General features: G+C 37.6%; 1 protein-coding gene across 7 annotated transcripts; it reads left to right on the top strand.

Moving 5' to 3' along the window:
• The first annotated feature begins 272 nt into the window (after nt 1-272).
• Nucleotides 273-23,512, top strand: LINS1 (lines homolog 1). Of its 7 annotated transcripts, none has more exons than XM_057544397.1 (8): nt 275-358; nt 1,088-1,137; nt 15,524-15,661; nt 16,121-16,210; nt 17,049-17,190; nt 17,649-18,239; nt 19,472-19,643; nt 21,492-23,512. In XM_057544397.1, the coding sequence occupies exons 2-8, from the start codon at nt 1,135-1,137 to the stop codon at nt 22,375-22,377; spliced, it is 2,022 nt and encodes a 673-aa protein (XP_057400380.1). In that variant the 5' UTR covers nt 275-358; nt 1,088-1,134; the 3' UTR covers nt 22,378-23,512. The 7 variants fall into 7 exon arrangements, with proteins under 7 accessions (XP_007191211.1, XP_057400380.1, XP_007191212.1 ...); XM_007191150.2 differs by having other exon boundaries at nt 15,524-16,018; nt 17,649-18,128; XM_057544395.1 differs by having other exon boundaries at nt 15,524-16,018.
• The last annotated feature ends 3,355 nt before the right edge of the window (nt 23,513-26,867 follow it).

Below are 26,867 nucleotides of genomic sequence, written 5' to 3'. Positions count from 1 at the left end.
GCGACTTGGTTGGTTGGTTGCTTCCTTCCCTCCTCCTTACCCCAGCAGCACCCACCCCTTGCCTGCCGTAAAGCTGCCTGTGCATTCGCGACAGTTAGAGGAGGCGTGCCGATCGAGGTTAGGACTCGTCTCCGATTGGCCTCACTCACTTCCCCCTTCCCCATGGCTTCCGCTGCTCCGCCCCTGGCGGAGGGACTCGAAGCGGTTGCTAAGAAACACTGTAGGCCGAACAGGCCCTCTGCGCATGCGGAAGAGGAAACGCCTTGTACTTTCCGTGAACTACGGTGGCTCGGAAGGGGCCGGGGCTCGCTCGAATGGCGGTGCGAAAGCATAGTGGCTTCAGTCAGATCCCTGGCAGGTAACTGGGAGCAGCCGCTAACCTCGGCGGCGGGGGAGGCGTGTGTGCGGCCGACTGAGAGGCTGTTCCGGGGCTTAGGATTGCGGAGGCCTCAGTCCCCAGGAAGCCAGGAGAGGGGCGCCTTGTCCAGCCGCTCTCCTCAGAGCTTTTTAGACGCGAGTGACGGGTCCTGGGCTCCTCTCTTGGTCCCTGAGGTTCCGTTAGCTCCCAGGCTGGGCGTGCCTCGCCTAGCGTGGAAAAGAGGACTCTCTGTGGGGTGACGGTGACGCTTCAAGGGCTTTCCTGCAAGAACAGCGACCCTCACGAATTCCTGTGAATGAAAGGGGAAAGAGTGGAAAATATGGGAAGTGGACGTGTTTATTAAGTGCATTTTTTCGTTTAGCCGGTATTTACCTGCCGAGCACTGTTCTAGCCATTAGGGAGACAACGGTGAGCAAGATAGGATAGATGCAATCATTTGCTTTCGTCACTTTAACAGAGAGACCGACAAACACAAAATTATTTATCCGATAGGGATAGGTTATGTAAAGAAAAGCAGAATAATGGGATCGAGATTGCCTAGGGTGCGATGGCTATTTTAGATAGGAAAGGTCTCTGAGGAAGTGACATTTGAGTATCGATCTGAGTGAGGAAGAGCTAGCCATGCCAAGATCTGAGGGAAGAATTTTTCAGGTAGAGACATCAAAAGCGCAAAGCTTCTGACGCTGGAATAATCTTTGCTGTTGACAGGAACTGCAAGAAAGAAGGCCAGGTAGTCAAGCAGCGTAAGAGGGAGCATGGTTAGTAATGAAGTTGGGGGGGGGGGGAGGGGGGTGCGACAGGCTGCGGATCTTGCAAGACCTTGTAGCGGGTGGTCGGAAAGTTATCGTATCTGTTTATGTTTTGAAAAGATCACTGGTTGCTCAGTGGAGAAGACTGTAGCTAGGAGTGAGGTTAAGGCAAATGTGAAAGACTGTTGTAGTAGTCCAGGCAGTAGTTGACATTATCTTAAACTAAGTCACCCAGTACGCCAGACGTTTGACTCCCATCGATGTCCTCAAAGAGAGGCCTAATTGTATAAAGGAAGTATGCATTTCAACATATCAGCTGTTTTTGTTTAATAAAATATATTAAGATGTTTTGTGGCAGATGGGGGTCACTGCAAACACTTTAAATTGATATCCTGGTATTTTATTGTACATTATCATTCATTTATCAAGAATACTAGTTTTGGTGCCTTCTACATGAGCTACTTATTGGCTTAGGTAGGCAAACTGGGTTCAGGCCTGCCCAGGGAAGCTCATAGTCAAGCGTAGGGGAACCAAACTAGAAAATAGTTATGGACAATGCAGTGAGAGAAATACTGTGTATAGGCTGAGGGAGCACTTGGCAGGGCCCTCTAATCCTGACTTGGATATGTGGAAGGCTCTCCAAGACTGGAGGTTTCCTAGTTGAAGGTTGAGAGTGGGAGGGAAATGGTTGAGTGTGATTTAGAAAGAATGGGCCAAGCAAAGCTTGGGAATCCTTAAAGTGCACAGAGTTTCTGAGGCCCTCAGAGAAAGCCTGGAGCTAAGTTTGTGGGGCACAGAGGTAAGAAGACCCCAAGAGCCAGATCTCAAAGGACATGCTAAGCCATGTTCAAGGATTTGGACTTTATCCGAATGAAAGTTGAGATGTTTTTCAGAAGGAAGTGGGTGTAGGGTGGGCCAAGAAACAGCCACTTAGCACGGACTCTGTTGTGGTTGTCCAGGGTAGGAGTGGTGTACTGTAACAGTGGCAGTGAGGATGGAGAGAAGTGAGGTGAGAAAGGGTCCAGGAACATAGCCAGGTTTCTCACTTGGGTGACTACGAGATACAGGTGCCGTACACTGAGATGGCAAGTTTGAGAGGCCATAGATTGAGATGAGTTTGTATTGAAGGTGCTGTGGAAACTCCAAGTGGAGCTCTCCACTGGCATTTAGATACGTGAGTGTGGAGCCCAGAAGAGAGCTAGACCTAACTGTGGGTTCTGAGTTGTTAGCATGTAGATATTAATTGAAGACATTGAGAGTCCATGAAACATTTAAGGGACTACAGTCAACCCTCTGTATTCACGGGTTCCACATTCAACCAACCTCAGATCAAAAATATTTGTAAAAAGAAAAAAATTCCAGAAAGTTCCAAAAAGCAAAACTTGAACTTGCCACCAGCTTAGCAACTATTTACACACCATTTACGTTGTGTTAGGTATTGTAAGTAAGAGATGATTTAAAGTATAGGGGAGGATGTGCATAGGTTATATGCAAATACAATGCCATTTTATGTAAGGGACTTGAGCATCCACTGATTTTGGTATCCCTGAGGGGTCCAGAAACAATCTCATACCCAGAAATGACTGTAGAAGGAAAGGGGTCCAGCAAGTGTGTCTGAGAAGGAATCTCCAGAGAGGAAGAAGGAACTCCAAGAGAAATTGACTTGTCAAGGATTAGTGTGTGTTTAGAAAAAGGCAAAAATATTTTTAATGGAAAGACTACACAATTATTATCTGTGTAAACATGTGCCCATTTTTCCTTTAAAGAATATACCCCTTTGGCCAGCAAGTCTACTGATGAAATTGTAAGCAGAAGCCCTTTTTAAGAAGAAAACTTGAAGATTGCAGGGGGAGGGGAGTGAAAAGATGTATTATAAAGTGAGAACCCTCATGCATGATAGAGAAGGCACTGAAATTCTATGGATTGATGATTAAATTAATATTCACATCTGGTGAGCCCTAAAGACTTCTTTCCCTTGTTCTGTGTAAGGCTTTTCAGAAAATACAAATGCTTAAAAGAACATTCTTGCTAAACATTTGCTTAGATTAGAAAAAATTAAAGTTGTGTATTATTAAAAGCCAGGCTGCAAATTATACAAGAAAAGTTTTTAATCACTTCTGGCTGTTTCTTTAAACCAAATCCACCCAGAAAGTATCATATCTAAAACAAGAGCATGGAACAGAGGTACTCTATTTATTCTAGGTAACTCTTCATAAAAAAACTACTTTGAAGGCTACTACATATTTTTGGATGTATAATTCCCAATTTTTAAAAAATAAGCTATTTTTTATATCTTTATACTTCTCAGCAATATTTCATAACTTCGAATTTCTAAATTTCCCTTCCTCCTTGAAGTACGTAGCTGAATTATAATTAGAAACCAGTTATATTCAGACATATTAAATGATATTACATATTAGCAACTTCTGATCTGTCAATTCTGCCATGATTTGTTACTGGTTTATTATAAAAACAAAATAACATCACAAAAAGTTTGGAAAACAACTTACAATACCTCAACTTCAGTACCACCACGAACTGTATTTTTGCATACTCTTTTTGTCTTCAGACATTTCACACAGTTCCAACAATACTTGTGCTATGGGGAATTCCCTGGCAGTCCAGTGGTTAGGACTCCCATGCTGTCACAGCCGAGGGCCCAGGTTCAATCCCTGGTTGAGAAACTAAAATCCCACAAGCCACATGGCGTGGCCAAAAAAAAAAAAAAAAAAAAAACCTCATGCCATGAATTTCTAGAGTTTATCTGTGCATTCTGCCTGAATAATTACTGCTTCTTTCTTGGGAACCTGGATTGCCACCTGACGTCCCTAGTACTCTTGGTTTCTGGAATTGCATAGAGGCTTTAGGAATCTCCTGGTCCAGTGATTTTCAAATTTTCGTAGCAGTGGGACTCCAATGTAAAGAAGTCTATTAAAAGTGGTATTTTACTAGTAGGAATGTAAATTATAAGTTCAGTTTTATAACGTGTACTGATTATAGAATCAGGCAGTTTTGAATTCCGAAAAGAATGAAAGGAATGAATAAATATGTGAATAGTTATGGAGAACATGTTCAGTCTTACAGCATCCTCAGCACCCACGCAGTTTGGATAGTGTGTTTGCAAAATGCTGCTTCAACCAAGACATGAAGGTCTATGAGCTTCTTAACAGAAGCTGGTATCTGAGTTGGGTCCTAATTTTTCCTAGCTTTTCCACTTCTCTGGTCATTTATTTTTCACTTGAAATCCTTTGTTCAGGTTGCAACAATTTTTAAGATTACTGACATACAATTATATCACAACCAGGGAACATGGTATTACCACACTTTCACAGAATGTGCTACTAGATAATTCTAAATTGCTTTATTGTATTGGTGCTCTCAAGTTTGGTAATTCTTAAATTATAACTTTTCATTGATTTAAAAGTTTAGATTGCATAATATTTTTTAACAAGTTAAAATTGATTGGATTTCACCAGACTTCCTTTTCCATTCAGTTAGGTGATATCAAATTCACACAAATGGACACACTAATTTTACAACATATAAATGAAATAATTCAGGATCAACATTTATGATGTTTTAGTTCATAAAACCCTGACTCAACCTGAATTGAGTTTATACCCTGCATGGAAGAGGACTTGATCATTGGAAAAATGCTCAAGCCCCACTGCAGCAACTCTGACTCAGTTGGTGCCTAGGGCTCAGCCATTTTTCCTAGTGCCCCAAAGAGTTCAGTGTGTGACTGAAGTCAGGAATCACTGCCCAGGAGGCTGTGTCTTAAAGCACGCAGTGTTGGTGGAGAGAGTAAGCAGGTTATGCCCTGATGACAGCAGACACCATTCTTGGGACTGCAGGGAGATCTGGACCTGTGTGTTGTAAATAGGGCCGCCAGACATGCAGTCCCATCATCTGCCTTTTAGCCTAACTTTGTTCAGCAGTACCTGGCAGGAAAGGAGGATGGGGATGGATAGAGAAATTCCTCTTTGACCTCACAGTCCCAGCAAAAAAATGCTGAAAGAAAGGAAGCTAACTACTGGCTCTTGAGCTTCTTGTAGCCCTGATTCTGCTAATTTAAGGGATTTTTTTCCCTAAAGGGTAGTTTTAATTTGCACTTTATTGTGACTTCAACATGTGCAGCTCGAGCACATTGTTAGGTGTGTAACACAGTAAAGACTGAATGAGCTCAGAACTCAAGCCCTGCTATAGATAGTACTGCATTTATAATTTTTTGACATGAAATTTTTATTGTATTTTAAAATTCAGAAGTTAAAAATTACACAGCAGTTAAAAATTCTCTTGAGATCAAAACAGTACTAAAATGAACTTTGGAACTGATTTTAGGATTATTTTGGACATACACACTACTCATGGACACTGAATGAAGTTAATAAATCCCTGAGAACTTGACTGAAGCAGAATATTCAGCCATGAACATATTCAATAAATATTTGTTAATACTACTGTGTACCTGGCATTGTGCTAGGAGCTGGGGAAGAAGTGATGAACCAGACTCCTCTTAAGGCAGGAGTGTTACAAATTATTGCACAGATAACTTAAAGTACAATTGTGACACATTCTGTAAGACAGCAGTGGTGCTGGGAGACTGAGAGTATCTCAGGAAGACCTAACCTTGCTGGAGAAAGTCATTATTATTAGTTTCAGGTGAGCAACATAATGATTCAATATTTGTATATTCTGCAAAATGATCACCACAATAAGTCTAGTTAACATCCATCTCCTCACATAGTTACAGATTTTGTGTGTAGTCAGAACTTTTAAGATCTACTCACTTAGCAACTTTCAAGTATACAGTACAGTATTGTTAACTATAGTCACCATGCTGTGCATTCCGTTCCATGACTTACTTGTTTTTGACCACCTTCAACCATTTTGCCCACACCCCACCCCCTGCCTGTAGTAAGCACCAGTCTGTTCTCTGTATCCATGAATTTGGGGTGTTTTTAGATCCCACATATCAAAGAGATCATATGGTATTTGTCTTTTTTAATCTGACTTATTTCCCTTAGTATAATGCCCTCAAGATCCATCCACATTGTCACAAATGGCAAGATTTTGCTCTTTTTTTTTATGGCTGAACAATAATATCTATATCTATAGATATATAAATATATAGATATCACATTTTCTTTATCCATTCATCCATTGATGGACACTTAGGTTGCTTCCATGTCTTGGCTATTGTGGATAATGCTGCAGTGAACATAGGGATGTATATATCTTTTCAAGTTAGTGTTTTCACTTCCTTTGGATAAATACCCAGAAGTGGAATTGCTGGATCATATAATAGTTCTAGTTTTAATTTTTTTAAGGGACCTCCATACTGTTTTCCATAGTGGCTGCACTAATTTACATTCCCACAAGGGTTCCCTTTTCTCCACATCCTCAGCAACACTTGTTATTTCTTGTCTTTTTGATAAACAGCCAATCTAATAGGTATGAGGTGTTATCTCATTGTGGTTTTGACTTGCATTTCCCTGATGATTAATGATGTTGAGCATCTTTTAGTGTTACCTGTTGGCCATCTGTATGTCTTTGGAAAAATGTCTATTCAGCTCCTCTGCCCATTTCTTAATCAGTTTTTTGGTTTTTTTGTTTTTGCTATCAAGTTATATGAGTTCTTTATATATTTTGGATATTAACCCCTTATCAGATATATGGTTTGCAAATATTTTCTCCCATTTTGTAGGTTGCCTTTGCATTTGCTGCCTGATTCCTTTGCTTGCAATTTATGGAAACAACCTAAGTATGTGTCGATGGATGATAAAGAAAATAACAAAAACACCAAGCTCATAGATACAGAAAACAGATCGGTGTTTGTTAGAGATTGGTGGGGTGGGGGGAGGTGGAGGGCAAATGAGTGAAGGGGATCAAAAGTTACAAACATCCAGTTATAAAATAAATAAGTCATGGGGATGTCATGTACAGCATGGTAACTATGGTTAATAATACTGTATTGCATATTTGAAAGTTGCTAAGAGAGCAGATCTTAAAGGTACTCATCACACAAAAAAATTTTTGAAACTATGTTGATGGATGTTAACTGGATTTATTGTAGTGATCATTTTGCAATATATATAGAGAGAGAGTCATTATGTTGTACACCTGAAACTAACATAATGTTATATATCAATTATACCTCAATTAAAAAAAGAATCTGGTAAACGGTGTCTTCTATTTGTGCTTTTCTTAACTTGCCACTCCTTTAAAAAATGGGGGAGGAGCATTGTTTTTTCTCAAAATAAATCATGTTCATTCATTTTTTAACAATTTCACACCATAAATAGAAGTGTAAAGGAAGTAAAAGGAAGGAGTGGGGTGGGCAGGGCCTGGAGTCATTCCTGCCGTGTGTTGTCTTGTTTAACAGGGCCGCCTGGGGCGCAGAAAACACTGACAGATGTGCACTGGGGATTACTACGGAGACAGTCATTTAACTTAACCCTCCCAGCGTCATTATGCCCTTGAACTTGGAAGGAGACTGAAGCTGAGGTGTAGCTTGCCCCATGGTGACCCTGATGTGGTTGAGACATATGACTCTAGATCCCAGATCCCAGGTTCTTACTAGTATACCACGTTGACAGAAAAACACTTTTAAGTATTGTCTTAATCATACATTTTATCTTTTATCTATAACTTAATTATCAGGCTTTTTCTTTATGCTAAAAAAAATGCCTGACCTGGATCAGGGTCCTGCCAACAAGAGTTTAATAGGAGGACAATTTACAAACATGAGGCAGGGTCTAAGCGTTCTTAGTGTTTTAGCAATAACCTGGAAACTTGTTAGAAATAAAAATTTGGGGGCCCAATCCCAGAACTGCTGTATCTGAAACTCCTGGGGTAAGGCCTGCAGTCTGCTTTTACGTGCCTTGGCAAGTGATTCTGAGGCAGCTAAAACTTGTTTTAAGGAAATGAGCAAGGGATGGTGTACCCTGGGGGCTGGTAACTGCCAGTACCTGCTCTAGGCCTGGAAGTAAGTAGAAGGAGCAGTTCCTGAAACTGGAAAGAACAGTCTCCTGCTCTCCCTCTCCCCCCTCCCCCCCCCCCCATCTACTACAGGAGCATGTTGGGACGCAGAGAAAGGGGAAGAGTAGAACTAGCAGGGCAAAGGGAAGGTGCCCAACACAGGATGTGCTGTTGGAACATATCCTTCCCCCTCTTGTCACTAGGGTAGAGAGGTGCTCTTGAAATCAGAGTTGGCCAGCTATAATGGCCCTGATGGTGGACATGGATGACGGGAACCCCTTTCCTTTCATCTTCTGGGCCTTCTCAGTGCCTTCACTGCCCTCTCAGACTTTCCTAACCTTGGCACTGCCACCCAGGTTCCCTGCCCCCTCCCAACTTGCTGTAGAGTCTAACCAGACCCACTTTAATTTTTTGTTTTTTGCACAAAGTAAATGCCGTCTCAGTTGGGGGAAGGAACTGGAATCTTAGAAGCAGCCTTTGTTTAGAGTGCCTCAACTTCTGCCTCAAGAATCGCAGCAGCCTCGTTATTGGAGAGAGAGATTAAGTAACCTGTCTGGCTGTGGTCAGATTTGAACCTATTGTTCCATTAGGCCAAAGCCCAATATTGAGAGATTCTAGTCACTTAGCAAACCATTAGCTTCTCATAGAAAGAAAAGCAGTTTTTTACTTTACGTACTGACCATGAAAGTAATTATTTTTCTGTATTCTGAATTTAATGTAGAGTTTATGTAAAAGAAAAACTTCCTAAAAGTAGTCATCTTTTTTTTTTTTTTTAAACAAAGGAGTAAATTACTAGCAGCTTGTTTTCTGATAATTTTTAAATTAAGTTGTGGGAGAATGTTTTCTAGTGAATAGACTGTGCACTTAAAAGCTCTATTTCTTAGGAATACTTTTTAAGAAAATATTTTTAAAACATTTTTAAATACCATTCTCAGTTTTCAGTCTAGAAATTTTTAAAATCAATAAGTTTACGTTTATATTTTAGTTGATATTAATGAAGTCTTATGCATATTGTTGCTAAGGATCAGAAGGCTGATGTCTATAGCTAAAATTGTTATTTTTTTAATTTAACTTTTTATTTTGAGCTAATTGTAAATTCACGTGAAGTTGTAAGAAATAATACAGAGAGATCTTGTGTACCCTTCAACTAGTTTCCTCCAATGGTAGCATCTTGCAAAGCTGTAGTACAGTATCACAACCAGGATATTGACATTGATACAATCAATCTACTGCTCCAACCCAGATTCCCCTTTTACTTCTATTCATTTACGTGTGTGTATTTAGTTTAATGCAATTTTATCACATATATAGGTTAGCGTGTTCCCCATCAGTTCTGTTATCACAAGGTCTTTATGACCCTACCCACCAAGTGGGAGGGGCCCTCACTAACCTCTGGCAACCACTGATGTGCTCTCCAGCTCTCTAATTTTGTCATTTCAAGAATTGAACCATACAGTATGCAGCCTTTTGACATTGGCTTTTTTCTCTTAGCATGATTCCCTTAAGGGTCACCCAAATTATTGCATGTATCAATAGTTCTTTCCTTCTTATTACTGAGTAGTATGGATGTACCACAGTTTATTCATCCGTTGAAGGACAACTGGATTGTCTCTAGTTTTGGGCTGCTGTGAATAAACCTACTACGAACTTTCACATACAGGTATTTGTGTGAAAATAAGTCTTTATTTTGCTAGAATAAGCGCCCAAGTGTGTAATTACTGGGTCATATGGTAGCATGTTTAGCTTTTTTGTTTTGTTTTAAAGACTATATTTTTTAGAACAGTTTTAGGTTCACAGCAAAATTGAGAGGAAGGTACAGAGATTTCCTGTATACCTTCTGCCCCCACACATGCATAGTCTCCTCCATTATCAGCATCTGCAGATGGGATACCACAGTGGTACATTTGTTACAGTTGATAAGCCTACATTGACACGTCATAATCACCCAAATCCATAGTTCACATTAGGGTTTACTTTTGGTGTTTTACATCCTATTGGTTTAGACGAATGTATAATCACATGTATCCATCATTGTAGTATCATTCAGAGTAGTTTCACTGCCCTAAAGGTCCTGTGCTCCATGTATTCATCCCTCCCCTCATCCCCCAACTTCTGGCAACCACTGATCTTTTTACCATCTCCATAGTCTTGCCTTTTCCAGAGTGTCATATAATTGGAATCATACACTATGTAGCCTTTTCAGATTGACTTCTTTCACTTAGTAGTATGCTTTTAAGTTTCCTCCATGTCTTTTTCATGGCTTGATAGCACTTTCTTTTTAGCATGAATAATATTCCATTGAGTGGATGTACCACAGTTTATATATATTCATTCACCTACTTAAGGATATCTTCGTTGCTGCCAAATTTTGGCAATTATGCATGTGCAGGTTTCTTTCTGGGCGTAAGTTTTCAGCTCCTCTGGGTAAACACTGAGGAGTGCAGTTGCTGGAGCGACGTGGTAAGAGTATGTTTAGTTTTCTAAGAAACTGCCAAACTGTCTTTCAGTGACTGTACCGTTCTGTGTTCCCACCAGCAATGTAGAGTGGTCCACTTTCTCCATGTTCTGGCCAGAATTTGGTGTCACTAATTTTTATTTCAATCATATTGATAGTGGTATTTACTGTGGTTTTAATTTACATTTCCCTAATGGCTAAGGTAGTTGGACATCTTTTTGTGTACTTACTTGCTCTATATCCTCTTTAGTGAACATGTCCGTGTCTCTTGCCCATTTCCTAATTGAATTATTATCTTTTTTAACGTTGAGTTTTGAGAGTTCTTTATATATTCTAGATACTAGTCCATTGTTGGAAATGTGGTTAGCAAATATTTTCTCTCAGTCTGTGCTTATCTTTTTATCCTCTTAATAGGGTCTTTCACAGAGCAAAAGTTTTTAATTTTGTTGAGGTCCAGTTTATCAGTTTTTACTTTTATGGATTGGGCTTTGAAGGCCAAGTCTAAGAGCTCTTTGCCTAGCCTTGGATCCCAAAGATTTTCTCCTTTTTTTTCTAAAAGGTTAATTTTAAGTTTTAAGCCTGTGATTCATCTTGAGTTAATTGTTGTAAAAGGGTGAAATTATTTTAAATGAAGTTAAATCAAGGTCTTAGTCACTCATATTTATACTGCCTTTAAACTGTTGATGAACTGATATCAAAGTATGATCAGTGGATAGTTAGGCTTTTCACCCTGGGTTTGATGTAGCTACTAAAAGTAATTTAATGTAAAAAATCAATCAAATGGTTGTCCTGATTAATGTTTCAACCTTTGGTTGCTAAGTATCATTTGAAAAAATTAATTGTAGTTTGCACTGGGAATTTGCATAGTTGGGAAGTTGTATTGTAATTGGCCTTGATTTTAGAATTTGTGCAGCATGTAGAAATGATTCTGAGGATCAGTATTCTGTTTTAAGGTATTGTGGGAGTACATATAGAAACTGTTAAAGATTAGGCTGTGTGAGTTACTCCTTACACTTAAGAAGTTTATTAGAGAGCTTCTATTCAACCATTGCCCTGAGGCTTTGAAGCATCAGAGGAAATTTGAGAAGGGGCACTGGCTCTGAAATTAGACTTTCTGGGTTCAAATCCTGATTCTGCCAGTTAACTGGCTCTGTAACTTGATCTCTTTGTGCCTTAGTTTCCTTATTGTAAAATGGGTGTGGTAATTAAGTACCCACCTATTACAGTTGTTATGACGCTATTACTCACTTAAAACAGTTTCTGATACATAGTGGGCGCTCGATAAACTTCAGCAATTATTATCCCTAAATCATTGATTTTATGTGAAGATGGGTGGGGAATATATATATATTTTTTTAATTTTATTTATTTATTTATTTATTTATGGCTGTGTTGGGTCTTAGTTCCTGTGCGAGGGCTTTCTCCAGTTGTGGCAAGTGGGGGCCACTCTTCATCGCAGTGCGCGGGCCTCTCATTATCGTGGCCTCTCTTGTTGCGGAGCACAAGCTCCAGACGCGCAGGCTCAGTAACTGTGGCTCACGGGCCCAGCTGCTCCACGGCATGTGGGATCTTCCGGGACCAGGGCTCGAACCCGTGTCCCCTGCATTGGCAGGCGGATTCTTAACCACTGCGCCACCAGGGAAGCCCCAAGGGAATATATTTTTTATATTAAGACAAGCATGATTCTGTTAGGATTTGACTGCAAAATTCAGATAGTTTACAGTCCTTAAACAATAAAAGAGAGACTTTAAATAAATTTTGTGCTTGTAATGGGCACCCCCTTAGGCTCCCTGACATGGGAATTCACTTTCCTTTTCCAGGAGGCGTTTTCTGAAAGAACTCTGAGAAGCACTGCTCATTCACATTTTCTAATTAGGTCTCTCCTAACATTAGTGTCCGTTACAGGCTAGACAAATCTCTCTCATTATCCAGGATAGCTGGCTCCAGAGCCTCTCAGCATTCTGAGCATCCTTCTCCAGACACTTCGCTTTGTTGATGTCTCGTAAGAGCTTGGTGTCGCAGGGGTATGCCTTCCTCCAGACCAGCATGGTAATGCAGCTTGAGATGTCCCAATCTCATAGCAGCCACTACGAGGAAAAAAGTGTGGTTGGTTAATCCCCTAGTTCGTTTTTTCAGGATTTGTCCTTTGCTTTAGTGCTATGATTGCTTTAAAACAACAACTGCAGTTCTCAATTCTCAATGGGTTACCATAGACATTTGTTTCAATGCAGGTTTCTTTGGCCAGCATTAATATCTTAAAAGACACTGTAATTAGGAAGGGTTTATGATAGTCACAGTAGAAGCAGCCTAGCACCTATTGTCTTCATTCATTTGTTATCTGCCTGGCATTTGCGACCCCTAGTTGATGCTTTTGTTTTTCTTTCTGTCTATAAAGCATCATTTTGACTCTTTGTATCTTCAAGTTTATAACATTTCAATCTGATTTCTCATAACCACTCTTATCAAGACCCTGGGTCCCACCGTGATAGAAAATAGCCCATCCTCCCCTCCAACCCCCCCCAAACCCCCAAAATGCTTTTTTGTTTACCTATTTATTGGCATTCACTTTAGTTTTGTGTGCTGAAATGATTGAACCATTTGAAATGGGTCTTTTTATAGGTTGAAAATAGTTGAAATAGCAGCAGTTTTATTCTCATTTGTGGTAAAATTTAAGGACTTAAGATGTATAGAAATATTATAAGTATTTTTATTGCTATAGCATTGAAATAAAAATAATTCCATTTGTGGTTGAAAATTATATGAATAGAGTTGAGTATACAATATTAATTAAAACCTAATTAGGTAGATGTACTGATTAAATTAGCTTTAAAATAAAAAATATTGCCACAGAATATTTTATATAATAGAATATTTTATATGTAAAAATGTCAGTAGTTTTATTGGGAAGAAATGTTATAACTAAAATATAAAGTAAAATAAGTATGATGGAATTCATCTTTAAAGTAGAATATGAAAACTAATTTCTGGTCTGTGACAGACAAAAATATACCAGACAATTAAGGAGATGATTTTATTCAAGCTGTTGCAACAGAGAGAATGTTTATTAATGGAAAACCTCTCAAAGAAGGAAGAAATGGGGAGTTTTATAAAACTAGGGAGTCAGTAAGGAAGGGTGAAGGTGGGTCCTATCTGGAAATACGGTCAGCCCTTCCTTGGAACACAGAAGGTTCAGTGCTTCTTAACCATAGCTGCTTTCTGGGAGCACAGGGCTCAGGTAAATTTTAACATTGTCAGATGGAACAAGGTTACTGATATTACCGTATTAAGTTATGTTTATAAATTGTGTGAGATACCACGGTTTGAAAATAGAATTCAGTGAAAACTTTACAGAAGCTTCATTTGTAACCTTAAAATCTATAGGTTTCTTAATATTTATTTCTGCACTGGAGGACTAGAACAGGGCGGCTTTGTCTTGTGGGGTGACCAGGAAATGAAATTCCTTACAAGCTAAGCAAGGGGAAGAAACCAGTGGAGAGGGAGGTTTGAAGACCAAGGGCAGGCCAGTGGGCCCTATAGTAAAAGTGAGAACCGATAAAAGTGACAGCCCTCCCTAAGAGGTCTCTTCCAGTGAGGAAGGAAGGAAGTTAAAGATGGGCATTTATAAGTGGGTCCGGGTAAAGGAGGGAATTCCGTGGATTTTCTTAAATATAAATTTTAAAAGGACAAAATCATGACCCATATAAAATGAACGCAGAGCAACGATTTTATTTAACTAGTTAATTAATGAAAGAGCTAGACAAATGTCACAACCATTTTAAAAGAAAAGTTGACTTTATATAGAGTAAAGGAATGTTGAAATGAGTTTACAGATGGAAGCAAAACTGGCTTTTCCCACTGCAGGGAGGGTTGCCCCTTCACCAGACAATTATGGGCATGTCCACAGACAAGAATTATTTGCATTGCTATCAGTTACTTACAATTTACCAAGGTGTAAAATAGCTCAAAGGCAGTGAAAAGACCAAGCCCTGTAGGATCCAATAATTCCCAGAGGCTCCAGTGTTCCCATTGAAAGGATATTCAGTAATCTCTTTTGCTTGCACCAAAGTCTTTAATTTTTCCTAGCTACGCTTGCTGTATAGTAACTACATGCTTTCTCTAATATTCACTTATCAGTTGATTGCCCATTTCTCTGCTTTAAAAGCCACGTCTGATCCTTTCCTTTTGCCCCACTCTTTCTGGTCTCCATCAGGTCAAAGGAGCCAGGTCTGGTCTCCATCAGGTCAAACCAGGATGTCTAAATTTATATCCAGCTACAAATACAAAATACAGTTTGCTCACGTTTGGATTGCTTTTGCTTAACATCTTGTCTTTTTCTTGGGATGGCATTTAAAATTTTTTAATTTAATGTTATAAGTGATAACCAGGGTTTCTTTATATTATCATATAATTTTAAGTTGGGAGTTAACCAGCAATAACCATAATAGTTTGACCATATAGCAATCTAACTTTAGGTTTTCATCTATAAGTTGAACGTAAAAGTTAATGAATTTGAGTTATTAGCCAAGTGGTTCTCAACCTGGATGATTTTGCCTCCCAAGGGCATGCTACTGGCATCTAGTGGGTAGAGGCCAGGAATGCTGCTAAAACTTCCTACAATGCACAAGACACCTCCCCCAAAGCAAAATTACCCAGTTCCTACTGTTAATAGTGCCAAGGTTGAGAAACTCTGACAGCCCATTGAAAAATGTTAGAGGAAAGCTAAAGTTTTACTGTAATAAAATTAAAAATAATTTTATGATCTTAAATCTATATGAAAAACATGAATTTTATTTTTATGGTTTTAAAATAATCTTATTACCAGTTTTCCATTTTTAGAAATTAAGCCATCAGTATTACCTTTACCTTGAGAGACTAAATGATTAAGGGGAAACAGATGCCTTTCCCTTGTAATGTAATGTATATAACACTTATATTTTTAAATTATTTTTCCTATTTTAGGTTTTATTGAAGAAACAGAGATTCATCCCATTTCTAAGATTAATATTTACAATTTGGATTTGTCGACCTTCTTGTAAGATATATTTGGCAATCAAAATGAAAGCTTTCTTTGAAGTTTTAGAACAATTATACCGGAAGGTACTTCTTGGAGCCACACTTGAAAATGACAGCCATGATTACATCTTTTATCTCAACCCAGCATTTTCAGATCAAGATTGCTCTACAGCCACCTCCTCAGACTGTTCAAACATCCTTGATGTTCAGGGCAAGCATCAGCCATCCTCTGTGAATTTGGCTACCCCTTCTGTAGCACCTGTGTGTTTGCAGAGACATTTTCAGTTGAGCAGTACCCGAGAAATAATGCTCCTTCAGTTAACAGTGATCAAAGTGATGATAACCAGAATATTATCTGTCGAAACTGAATTGCATGCTAAGGAGAAATATAAAGATATAATTAAAATTCTTTTAAAATCATCTGACATCGATTCTAAATTAGTAAGCCCATTTGCTTTGGGGGGGTTATTTTAAGATCTAGATTTTTAAAATATACGTTTTAACATTCAGTAACAGTAGGTAAATTTATTTGTTTTCTTATAGACCTGTATGTTCCAAACCTCGGATAAATTGTTATCTCACATGGCTGCAAAGTGCCTTGCACTACTTCTGTATTTCCAACTGAAGGAAAAGGTAAGATAAGTAATCAAATTATGTTACTGTTTCTTTTATAGTTTCTTTAAAATTGCTCTCTGGCATTCAATATTTTATCAATAAAATATTTGCTCACATAATAACGTGTAAATCCACAAAAGTGTAAGAATAGAATAATATGATGGCTTATATCAAGGATTAGACTCTTAAATATGTTGTAAATCTTCACAGATCAGATTCTTAACCCAAAAGATGGGTTTCAAGTCAAAGAGTTCATAACTTTCTTCAGATTGTCAAAGGAGTAGGTGGGCCTCCTTCCTCCCCTCCAAAAAAAGGTTTAGGAACCCCTGCTTGAGACTAAGACCATTTTCACAGGTTTAATATAAATAAATTCTAAGAGTGGTCCTCAGCATAATGAAAAAATATGAACAAATTATCAGATTTTTCTCTTATCTCTGAATTAGTTAATAAACAAATCTAAATTTACTGACTTCTTTCAGCTATAATTGCTTGTTCCTTTCTTAAAATAACATTCTTTCCTGAATTAAAAAAGGCGGTATTTGCAGTAGAAAATTTGGGAAAAGAGAAAAAGTATAAAGACCAAAATAAAAATTACATATCATTCCAGCTACCAGAGATAATAACCACTGCTAATATTTTCATGTTCCCTTTGATCTTTTATTTCTATGGCATATTGAATTTCTTGATTTAAGGAATATTAGGATATTTGTGTCCTTGTTTTAACAAATATTATCATACTTTTTTTTTTGGAAGGGAGTAAGCAATGTTGTATTGAGTTGTATATAATAGGTAATTTGTAATTGTAAAGAAAATATTGTATTATAACTTACTCCTTTAAATTTTTTCTAACTTCTAGATAACATTGAGTAATTCCTGGATTTCTTTCTGCCAAAAAAATCTTTCTGAATATTCTGAAAGTGATAAAGTAGTATACTGCCTCTGGATGCTTACCTTTGTAATAAAAGAAATCTTTAAAGATACGTGTTCACAAAAAACAGGTATGAATTATGTTTCCCCGTAAACAATGGTCATTATCTTGTTCCCAAGGAGGATTATAGTTATACAATGAAGAGTAAAACTTACTTTGCAACGTCTGATCTGTCTTGAAGTACGAAAACCTAAAGAATTGTGCCCCATATTTTTTGATTGAGGATACCTTTTTAAAAGGAAAAAATGTAAAACTTCACTATTATTAAAAATTGAAATTAAAGCTTTTCATTTTTATATATCCTTTGCATCGTCTGATGTTACTGATATTTGTAAAATGGGTATTAGCCATGGTTATTAGCTCTTACTTAGTCTGTGTATCTTCATTTGTTCATGTTAGAGGTAAACAATCCAATCCATTTTTTCATCTTATAAAGGGATAATAATTACAAAAATTGAATTGTAAAATTGTTTTTTAAGAAGTCTTTGTTTTTCCTGTTGCTTATAATTACTATTTTTTTAATCACAGAAATTCTAAAGCAGTTCCTGACTCCTTTTGACACTATTTTTGAAGTCTTTTACAATTCCTTATTTTCTCAGCATTTTGAAAACCACCAAGATACTTCTAAACTAATAAATAGCTTGATATGTTTCCTGGAATTGCTTGAACTTCTTATAGCCTCCAGAATCCACCTGAAGTTACATTTCACTTGCCAGAGGATTTTATTTTTGAAACCTTCTTGCGTGTTCGACGTTATTACCTGGCCTATTCAGGCTTTTGTCAAAAGGAAATTCATCATATTCATCAAAAAGTGCCTTCTCTGCAAAGTGGGTGAAGACCTTTCTCGGGGATCTGTCCCTACCTTCATGGCACCAGATCATCCTTTAGATGTGGACCTGTTGGCTTTGGCTGATGCTGTTTTGCAAGCTGTGGATTTGGGCTTGTTGAGGACACTGTCTGTCTATGGAAAACCTTCCTGCTTTGGAGGCGATGAAGTCCAACCTGGATGTGAGTGTGTCCCTGGTCCAGATCATGTGATCCTTAGAGCAGCGAGCTTACTTATCATTAGATCCTTAGAAATCAAGTTTCAAAATGGTGCTTCAGCAAATGAAATGAAAGGTAACTCTCTCATCTCCTTTTGTATGCAAAGTAATGGGTAATTATTTACTGAAGTAAAATTATTCATAATTATCAAATCTCAGGACTGTAATTTCACAATTTAAGCTATATGTTATTCTAATTATAATTTATTAATTTTCTTCAAAAAAAAAGAGAAAAAACTAGAATTGCCTTAAGAAAAAAAGTTTCAGTTTTGTGCTCTAAACTGAATTTGCGTAGTATAGTTAATAATTGTGTTTAAAAAAAAAAGATTCTGTTGAGTCACTTCGAAGTAAGCAATGTAAGTCAATTCATATTCAGATATTTGTAGTATATTATTCATATTTTCCTTCATAAAATTGGTATATCTACTAATACAGATTTTTGACAATTAGGAGTTGAATCGAAACTAATATGTCAGAAGTTATATTGATGAAGAAATTTTTGTATAAAATTTCCAGGATGTTAACTTAAGAGTCCAAAGAGAGCCGTTTAAAGTATTCAGTGTAGGTGCTGGGGAAGGTTATGTCCTCTGTTTCATTTGAGGAAAATGAATAGTAAACGTCTCTAAACAAGCAGCATAGAGTTTCAGTGAAAGGTTTGAATTGTAAGCAATGACTTCCCTGAATTGCTTTAGATAACATTTAGCTTGTAGTAACAACATGTAAGATATAATCCTGTGCAGTTATCATTTACAACACTAGATGGCGTGTGTTATATGTCAAGAATTTTAAATTGCAGTTAAAACTCCTCAAAACCTTTTTGACTTTTGTGCTTAATAGTAGTACTTTCTTTTAATACTTTAAACAATTTTAAACAAACAAAAAAATTTTTTTCTGTTATTTTGAGGGCAAATTATTTTTGTTTGGGTGCATTGTTGTGTCTAGTAACAAACCATGTGGCATCCAGTGAAGTGATTTCTGTTGCCTACTACTCATTCATTTATATGCATTTAGCAAGAATTTATGTAACTTTTATTTCTCAGAGATAATTAGTTATTTGGCAGCGTGGGAAGTAGATGATCTGGCTATACATTTTAACTGTATCCTACTGAGTGGGTCATTTTTTTTCTCTGAAGCTCAGTTTCCTAATATACAAAGTAGAGATAATCCCTAACTCACAAACTTTTTGAAAGTGTGAATTATGAAAATGAATTTTAAAATACTCTAGATATTATAAATTTATATATAGGCAAGTTATTATAAATGCATTCATAAACTGTTGCTTGCTTTTGAAATTTGCATTTTTTGAAGTTGATTTACAGAGGTTCATGTCTGAGTTACTGACCTTCTTAAAGCCTCACCTTCAGCCCTCTCTGCAATCACACAATCTTTGTGAGTGGTTGTCTAGGGTCTTCATAGAACAAGACGATGACATGCTGGAGGCTGCCAAAACAGCAATGGGCATCTACCTGAAGTTGACCAGGTTCGTATATTTTAAAGTAATTATACTAACTACATGCCAGGAAAGCAGAAAACATTTTTAATAATGTGTTGGACATACTATTTACTTTCCATCATTAGGGGAAAAAAAAAAATCCCTAACAATCTTGTGGTTTCCTTATAAGTTCCAATTCCTTTCTTTAACCCTGCCCTACATGAAAATAGATTATATTTGAGTTCTCATTATGAAAACCTGGCTGGCTAGGCAGATCTAGGGATTAGAACTAGACTGAGATTAGACAGCATGGGTTCTGGCTGAGTCTCCACCTTTGCTTTACCTGTGTGATCAGGAATAAGTTAATACACTTGTCTAAGTCTTAATTTAATTGATGTTTAAGAACTCTTTTCACCTCTGAGACTAACTTGTCTGTATTGAACTTCTGTAAGGTGATTTTTGCCTTTGTAAAGGTGAGTACAATCTTCTAAGTAATCAAAGGAACTCTTGTAAATTTTCATTTTAATGTACAGTTGAACTGGGATTGATATCATCTTGAGGCAGATATCTGAAATTGATTATGAACTTACGTTACTGATGACATTTTATACTGATCCTATTTCTGTTTATTAAAACAGCTGTACTTGGTCAATCTTGGGTCAATCTTGTGGCAAATATCTGTAATTGGTAATGAAGTTAATAACTGAAGACCTTTTACACTGTTTCTGCTTCTGCTTTATTAAAACCTTAAAGTATTTGCTTTATTTCCATTTCTTTCTTGGCTTCAGAGAAAGGGATTTCTTACTAATGACTGTCGGTGCAGTGTTGTGCTGCCAGTTCTTACTTGTATTATGACACTGCTGGCAGTGGCTGCTTTCAGACTGTAAGAGTTTGGGGCCAATTTTCAAAAGGTTCTAATCAAGAACACAGAATTCCTGCATGCGATTTGAATTAGGCTTAGAAACGGTCAAATACAAATTCCGTCTGAATGCACATACCTCGTAGAGTATATCTTAGTTGTATTCAGAGCTGACTTCTTACTCCTCAAGAAAGAGGAAGCCTCTGAATTAAATTTACTTTGTATGTGAATTTCTAACTTTCTTAGCTTGAGTTTAGTGTGCTCGCAGAGGCATGTGCTCATGTCATATGTATTTTTTTTAATGTAACTGTATTAGTTAAGAGTGACTGGCTGTAAATGATAGAAATCAACATAAGTTAGTCTAAGCAAAAAAAAAAAAGGAATTTATTGGCTCTTAATTGGGAATTCTAAGGGGTCAAGTTGTCATCAGGTATAACTGTATATGACTCAAACCATGTCATTGATTATTTCTCTTTGTTTCTATCTCACGGCTTTGAATTAATTCTCAGGGCCACCAGCAGTGCCAGGCTTACAGCAGCCTTACAGTTATAATCTTTAATGGTGCCAGCAGAAGTCCTGGAGAGATCTGATTAGCCTGCGTGGGTCACAGATTCATGTTGGAATCATGGTGGCCAGGAGCTTGGGTACTCTGATTGGTCAGTCTGGGTCACATGCCCACCCCTGTTGAGGCAAGTGTGGAAGGAAAGGAAGGAGGTTAATTGCCACCTTACCACGGGGAATTAGTTACCTGTAGGAACAAGGAATTCTGATGTCAAGAGACAGGAAGACAGAGGACTTTAATTGGGCAGGTAAAAACTAGAACTACCAAAGTCAATGGATTTTATTTATTTTATTGAATCAGATTTATATGGAGTTTGTAGAAAAAGAGATGGTTTTGAAATTTTTTTTCTTTTTAAAATAATGCATACATTAAAAAGAAATCTAATAGGAGAATTTATGGTTTGTGAATTACATCTGTCAAAACTTACATTTGTAAACAGTCATTAATCTGAAGTCTCTGCTCTCTTTGTTTTCAGAGAATGTGAAGCTACTGAAAGCTTGACCCAAGAAAAAGAAATGTGGAACCATCACACACATGAAAATGGCTATAATCCACACTGTATTTTTTTATTCTTACTAAAAAATATAGGATTTGATTCTACAGTTCTTCTTGATTTTTTGATTTCATCAGAAACCTGTTTTCTTGAATATTTTGTTAGATATTTAAAATTATTGCAAAAAGACTGGGATAATTTTTTCACCATTTGCAAGTACTTTGATATAACTGAATCTAAAGATAACATAAATATTTGCTGTTGTATCTCCTCACTTGTCCAAGACAGAAGCAGCAACCAGACAGAACCTAGTCCTTTGGCTGTTCTTGGTAATCACAGAGATGCTCATGCTTGGGTCTCCTGGGCTTCTGAAGCTTCTTCTGAACCACTGAACCATGTTGTGATGTCTGAGGAGGCCCAGGCCACACTCCAGGCTAATAGTCTGTCTCCCCCACGAACTTCTCAAAGTCTGGTAGATTATGAAACCTCTGATGATTCTGAAGAAGAATCCACAGGCCAGCGTTTAGCAAACAGTAGACTAACATCTTTACACCAAGAAGCAATGAAGAAAATCCAGGACACAGTTGGAACAAGTAGGGATAAAAAAGAACTTAGCCTGGAGTCTCAGTCAAGGTCTCTGGTTTCCAAAGAATCTAATACTCCCTTCTCTGTTGATTGTGACATAGGCCCAAATAACATTGCTTCTAAAGTGGGAATATCTCACAGAACAGTAAAGTGCTTTGAAGAGCTACAAGGTGCCATTTATCGTTTGCAGAAGAAAAATCTGTTCCCATATAATCCAACAGCACTTTTGAAGTTGTTAAAACATATTGAGACAATATATAATAGAAGTATGACGCCTTTGTAAAACAGGAACTGGTTTTCCCTAATATAATTGTGCCTTAATGAGATAACAGTAAAAAAAAAAAAAAAAAAAAGAATTCAAAAGGGTTTTCTAACATGCCTTTCCTTTGCCTTTTGGAAGCTGCCTAGTGACTGAAAAAGATACATCAAATGACAAGTCACTTGATACAGTTGTACAGCACTCAAAATTTATGGTAGTTCAACTTACACAAATTTGGGATAGTTATTGTATTAGTTTCTTACTGCTGCTGTAAAAATTACCACAAACTTGGTGGCTTAAAACAACAGAGATTTATCCTTTCACAACTAGATTTATCCTCTAGTTCTCTAGTTCTCCTCTAGTTCTGGAGGCTAGAAATTCAAAATCAAGATGGCTACAGGGCCACACTTTCTCTCAAGGATCTAGGGGAGAATCCTTCCCTGCCTCTTCCTAGCTTCTGGCCATTGCTGGCAATCCTTGGTATTCCTGGACTTGTTGCTGCATCACTCCAGTCTCTTTCTCTGTTGTCACATGGCATTTTCCCTGTCTGTATCCAGTTTCCCTCTTGTAAGGACACCAGTCACTGGGTTAGGGCCCACTCTCATCCAGTGTGGCCACATCTTAGCTTAATTATATCAGCAAGTACCCTATCTCACATTCACAGGTTCTGGGTAGATGTGAATTTTGGGAGGGACGCTGTTTAAGCGAGTATGGTTATTATTTCCCCCTGAGGTATTTACGTGTAATGTGATATGTAAAAAACTTAAATCTTAGCAGTTTTTTAAAGAGAGGTGATTAGCTCTATATGTATATATGTGGTCTACGAACACAAGTGTATTCTTTAAAAAGAGTTTTAATAGGTAATTTTCCTATTTAAAATTGTGATATGGATAATTATATTCTGTCTTTTTGAGAGGAGGCAGAAAATTCAAGTTTTCATGTCATTACAGGCATACCTCATTTTATTGTGCTTCACTTTATTGTGTTTTGTAGATATTGCATTTTTTACAAATTGAAGGTTTGTGGCAATCCTGTGTCATACAAGTCTTTTGGTGCCATTTTTCCAACAACATTTGCTCACTTTGTGTCACATTTTGGTAATTGCAATATTTCAAACTTTTTCATTATTTGTTACAAATATAAAACTTTAATGGATGAGGAGTTGCTTCTTATGGATGAGCAAAGAAAGTGGTTTCTTAAGATGGAATCTGCTCCCGGTGAAGATTCTGTGAAGGTTGTTGAAATGACAACAAAGGATTTAAAATATTATATAAACTTAGTTGATAAAGCAGCGGCACGGATTGAGAGGATTGACTCCAATTTTGAAAGCACTTCTACTGTGGGTAAACTGCTGTCAAATGCATTGCTTGCTACAGAGAAATGGTTCATGAAAGGCAGAGTCCATCAGTGGGGCAAACTTCATGGCTGTCTTATTTTAAGAAATTACCATGGCCACCGTGATCAGTCAGCAGCCATCAACATCGAGGCAAGACTCTCCACCAGCCAAAAAATTACACCTCGCTGAAGGCTTGGATGATGGTTAGCATGTTTTAGCAATAAAGTATTTCTTTATTAAGATATATAGGCATAATGCCATTGCACACTTACTAGACTACAGTATAGTGTAAACATAACTTTCATATGCACTGGGAAACCAAAAAATCCATGTGACTCACCTTGTGATACTTGCTTTATTGTGGTGATCTGGAACTGAACCCGCAATATCTCCAAGGTCTGTGATGGATTTATATACTGAGAGCATAACTATATTGTGCTGGTCAGTCTGTCATTAAGACGATCTGAAATGTCCTTAAAATATTTTTTAAATGATCCTTTTATAGAGAAATATAAGGAGACTGAACCTATCAGACATTAAAATATACTTTAAGGCTGTGTTAATCAAAAGAGGGTAGTACTCATTCAGGTAGAAATGGGAATATCAGTGGAACTAAACAGAGGATGGCTAATCAAAGTAACAGTGAGATACTAATGTTAACCAAAGAGAAATGCAGAGGTCAAAAACTCTGGTAACAGAGTTGGGGGTGTACATTGGGGCAGCTTCTACATAAAAAGTATGTATCTTCAAGGATTTTCAATGCCACATTGTTTATAAAAGCGAAAGACTAGAAATAATCTGGTTAAGTAAATCATAATATATATACTCATAGTATGTATGCTAAGTTATATATACTTGTGGAAAGAATGGGCTGTATTCATGTTTACAGAAATGAAACATCTACAGTTAAAAAAAAAAAAGTGAGTATACTGGGCTCCCATTTGTTTAAGAAAAGAACATGGGGAAGGAGTAATACACACACATATTTATATATGCCTTTGTGTATTTATAAAATATTTATGTAAGAACATATAAGAAAATACTAATAGTGGTTGCCCTGGGAAACAGATCTGAAGTAGAACATTTGACTTCTCATTATATATCTCTTTAGAACATTTGACTTCTCATTATATATCTCTTTCTACTCTTGTTTTTAATTGGGTACTTTTTTTTTTAGTAAAAATTTTTTTAAGGAAAGGAAAAAAACAAACGTTCTTTATGTTCCTAAGGGTACATAAATGTTAAATGCATTAAAAGTCATGCTTATACAGATGTGTTTTTGACCTGTGTTTCTCTATAAGGTTAATAAGGAACCATCAGTCCCTTGTTATATCTAAAATGAGGAAAAGGCAATCTCCTATGTATGCAGAGTGTTGCCATTTCAGAGACGCTACATATATTCAATATAACTAACCCTTAGGGGTAAGCCAATTCCTCCCACCCTCACTGAAGCCCTACTATTGGTGAAGGTGACTGACTCTGGCTATGTGATAACTTTCCTGGCTGTTCAGAGTACCAGGGCTGTCCTGAGGTAGTCCATAAGGGAACACAAAACTAGTGATATTTGCACGATGAGTTTCCAGTCTGTAACTCCACCTCTTCAAGTAAACGCATGTGTGTCCAAGTGACCACAAAGTGTCATGAATCTAATTTATTGTTTTAACTTAAAATACAACATACACAGCAAAATACATGTATACGACTTGATGAATTTTCACAAACAACATACCTGTGAAGCCAGTATCCAGATCAAGAAACAACATTACTGGCACTCAGGGGTCCCCCTTGGATCCCCTTCCAGTCACTATCCAGCGGTAAAGGTAACTATACCCTAAATTGAGACAACATAGATTAATTTTGCCTAGTTTTGTCTTTTATGTAAATGGAATCATAGAGTATGTGTTCTTTTATATCTGGTTTCTTCAACATTATTTGGAAGTGTGTTCTAATTTATTTTTTAAATAATTGCCAAGTAGCTGCATTTCAACTATTAGTAACAAAATACTTATAACTCCTCAAAATTGTCTATGGCACTCCCAGTGTGCTAGGATGGTGAAATTGACAAACAGTGGTTGAAACAAAATAGAGACTCAAACAGGTTATACAGGGCCTTGTGCAGTTGGCCCCAACCTGTTCCTCTAGTCTCACCTGTGGTTCTCGCCCCACTCACTGTCTTAGGAGCACCACCTTTTGCCTTATATATTCATTCATCAAGCCCCATCTTTTTTTTTTTTTTTTTTTGGTCAAGCCCCATATTAAATGTTGGACCTGTGAAGCCTTCTCCACCTGTTTTGAACCATTAGATCTTACATGCTTTATGTTCTCTTCACTGTGCTCTTTCCTGTATTGTAGCATTTGTCACATTATGTTTTAATAATTTGCCAACAGTCTCCATTTGCCATGCTCTTTTTACATTGTCCCTCGTGAACAGCATCATGTCTGCCCCATTATTATAAACACACCACAAATGTTGAGCAAATGAGAAGAGGTCCTCTCCAAGGACTTGATAGTCTGCTGGGGCAGACAGGTGTGCAGAGACCTAAAATCTTTAACGCATATATCAGTCACACTTCCTATATGCCGGCTGCTGTTCCAAATGCTCTGATATTCCTCACAATAATAGGTACTATTATGATCCCTATTTTGCAGATGAGATTAACTTGGTAAACTGGTAAAGTGGCAGAGCCGAGACAGTGGATCTAGTCAGTCTAGTTCCAACCTTCTCTCCATAACTGCCTGTCTTCAAGCAGAGGGTGATACATGTGCACTATTAAAACTAACGTTGTACTATGTGTGGTAAGTGGTATGAAGAGAAGTCATGCTGGCAAGCTATGCTGGGGTCAGAGCATCCAAGACCTTGTGTGCTGTGCTAAGGAGTTTTGACTGTTTTGTAGGCAGTGGAGAGCCAGTGTGGTTTTCAAGTAAGTGACTGGTTTTGTGTTTGAAGAAAGTGACTTCCATGGCAATATAATGGCGAGGCAGACAAGTAGAAAGATTGAAAAGAATCCTGGGGAAGTCCCACTGGCATCAGGGGCAATGGGAATGGAAGAGGGGGAGCAAGGCCTTCTTGCTGAATGCCTGCATCAGGCCACCTCCCTCCATAGATCCACTAAGACATGAGAAAAGGAGCAGTGAGACACACAAGCACTGACTGAGCAGTCCAAGAAAGCCAAATCCT

This window comes from Balaenoptera acutorostrata, chromosome 3 (assembly GCF_949987535.1).
Source record: "Balaenoptera acutorostrata chromosome 3, mBalAcu1.1, whole genome shotgun sequence".
NCBI classification, from domain to species: domain Eukaryota; kingdom Metazoa; phylum Chordata; class Mammalia; order Artiodactyla; family Balaenopteridae; genus Balaenoptera; species Balaenoptera acutorostrata.
This window is presented reverse-complemented; position numbering and strand designations above follow the sequence as displayed.

Excerpts from the sequence above, each read along its gene's own strand:
- LINS1 (XM_057544395.1), top strand. Across the intron at positions 16,211-17,048 it reads ATTTCCAACTGAAGGAAAAG|ATAACATTGAGTAATTCCTG; the intron begins GTAAGATAAGTA and ends TCTAACTTCTAG. Across the intron at positions 19,644-21,491 it reads ATCTACCTGAAGTTGACCAG|AGAATGTGAAGCTACTGAAA; the intron begins GTTCGTATATTT and ends CTTTGTTTTCAG.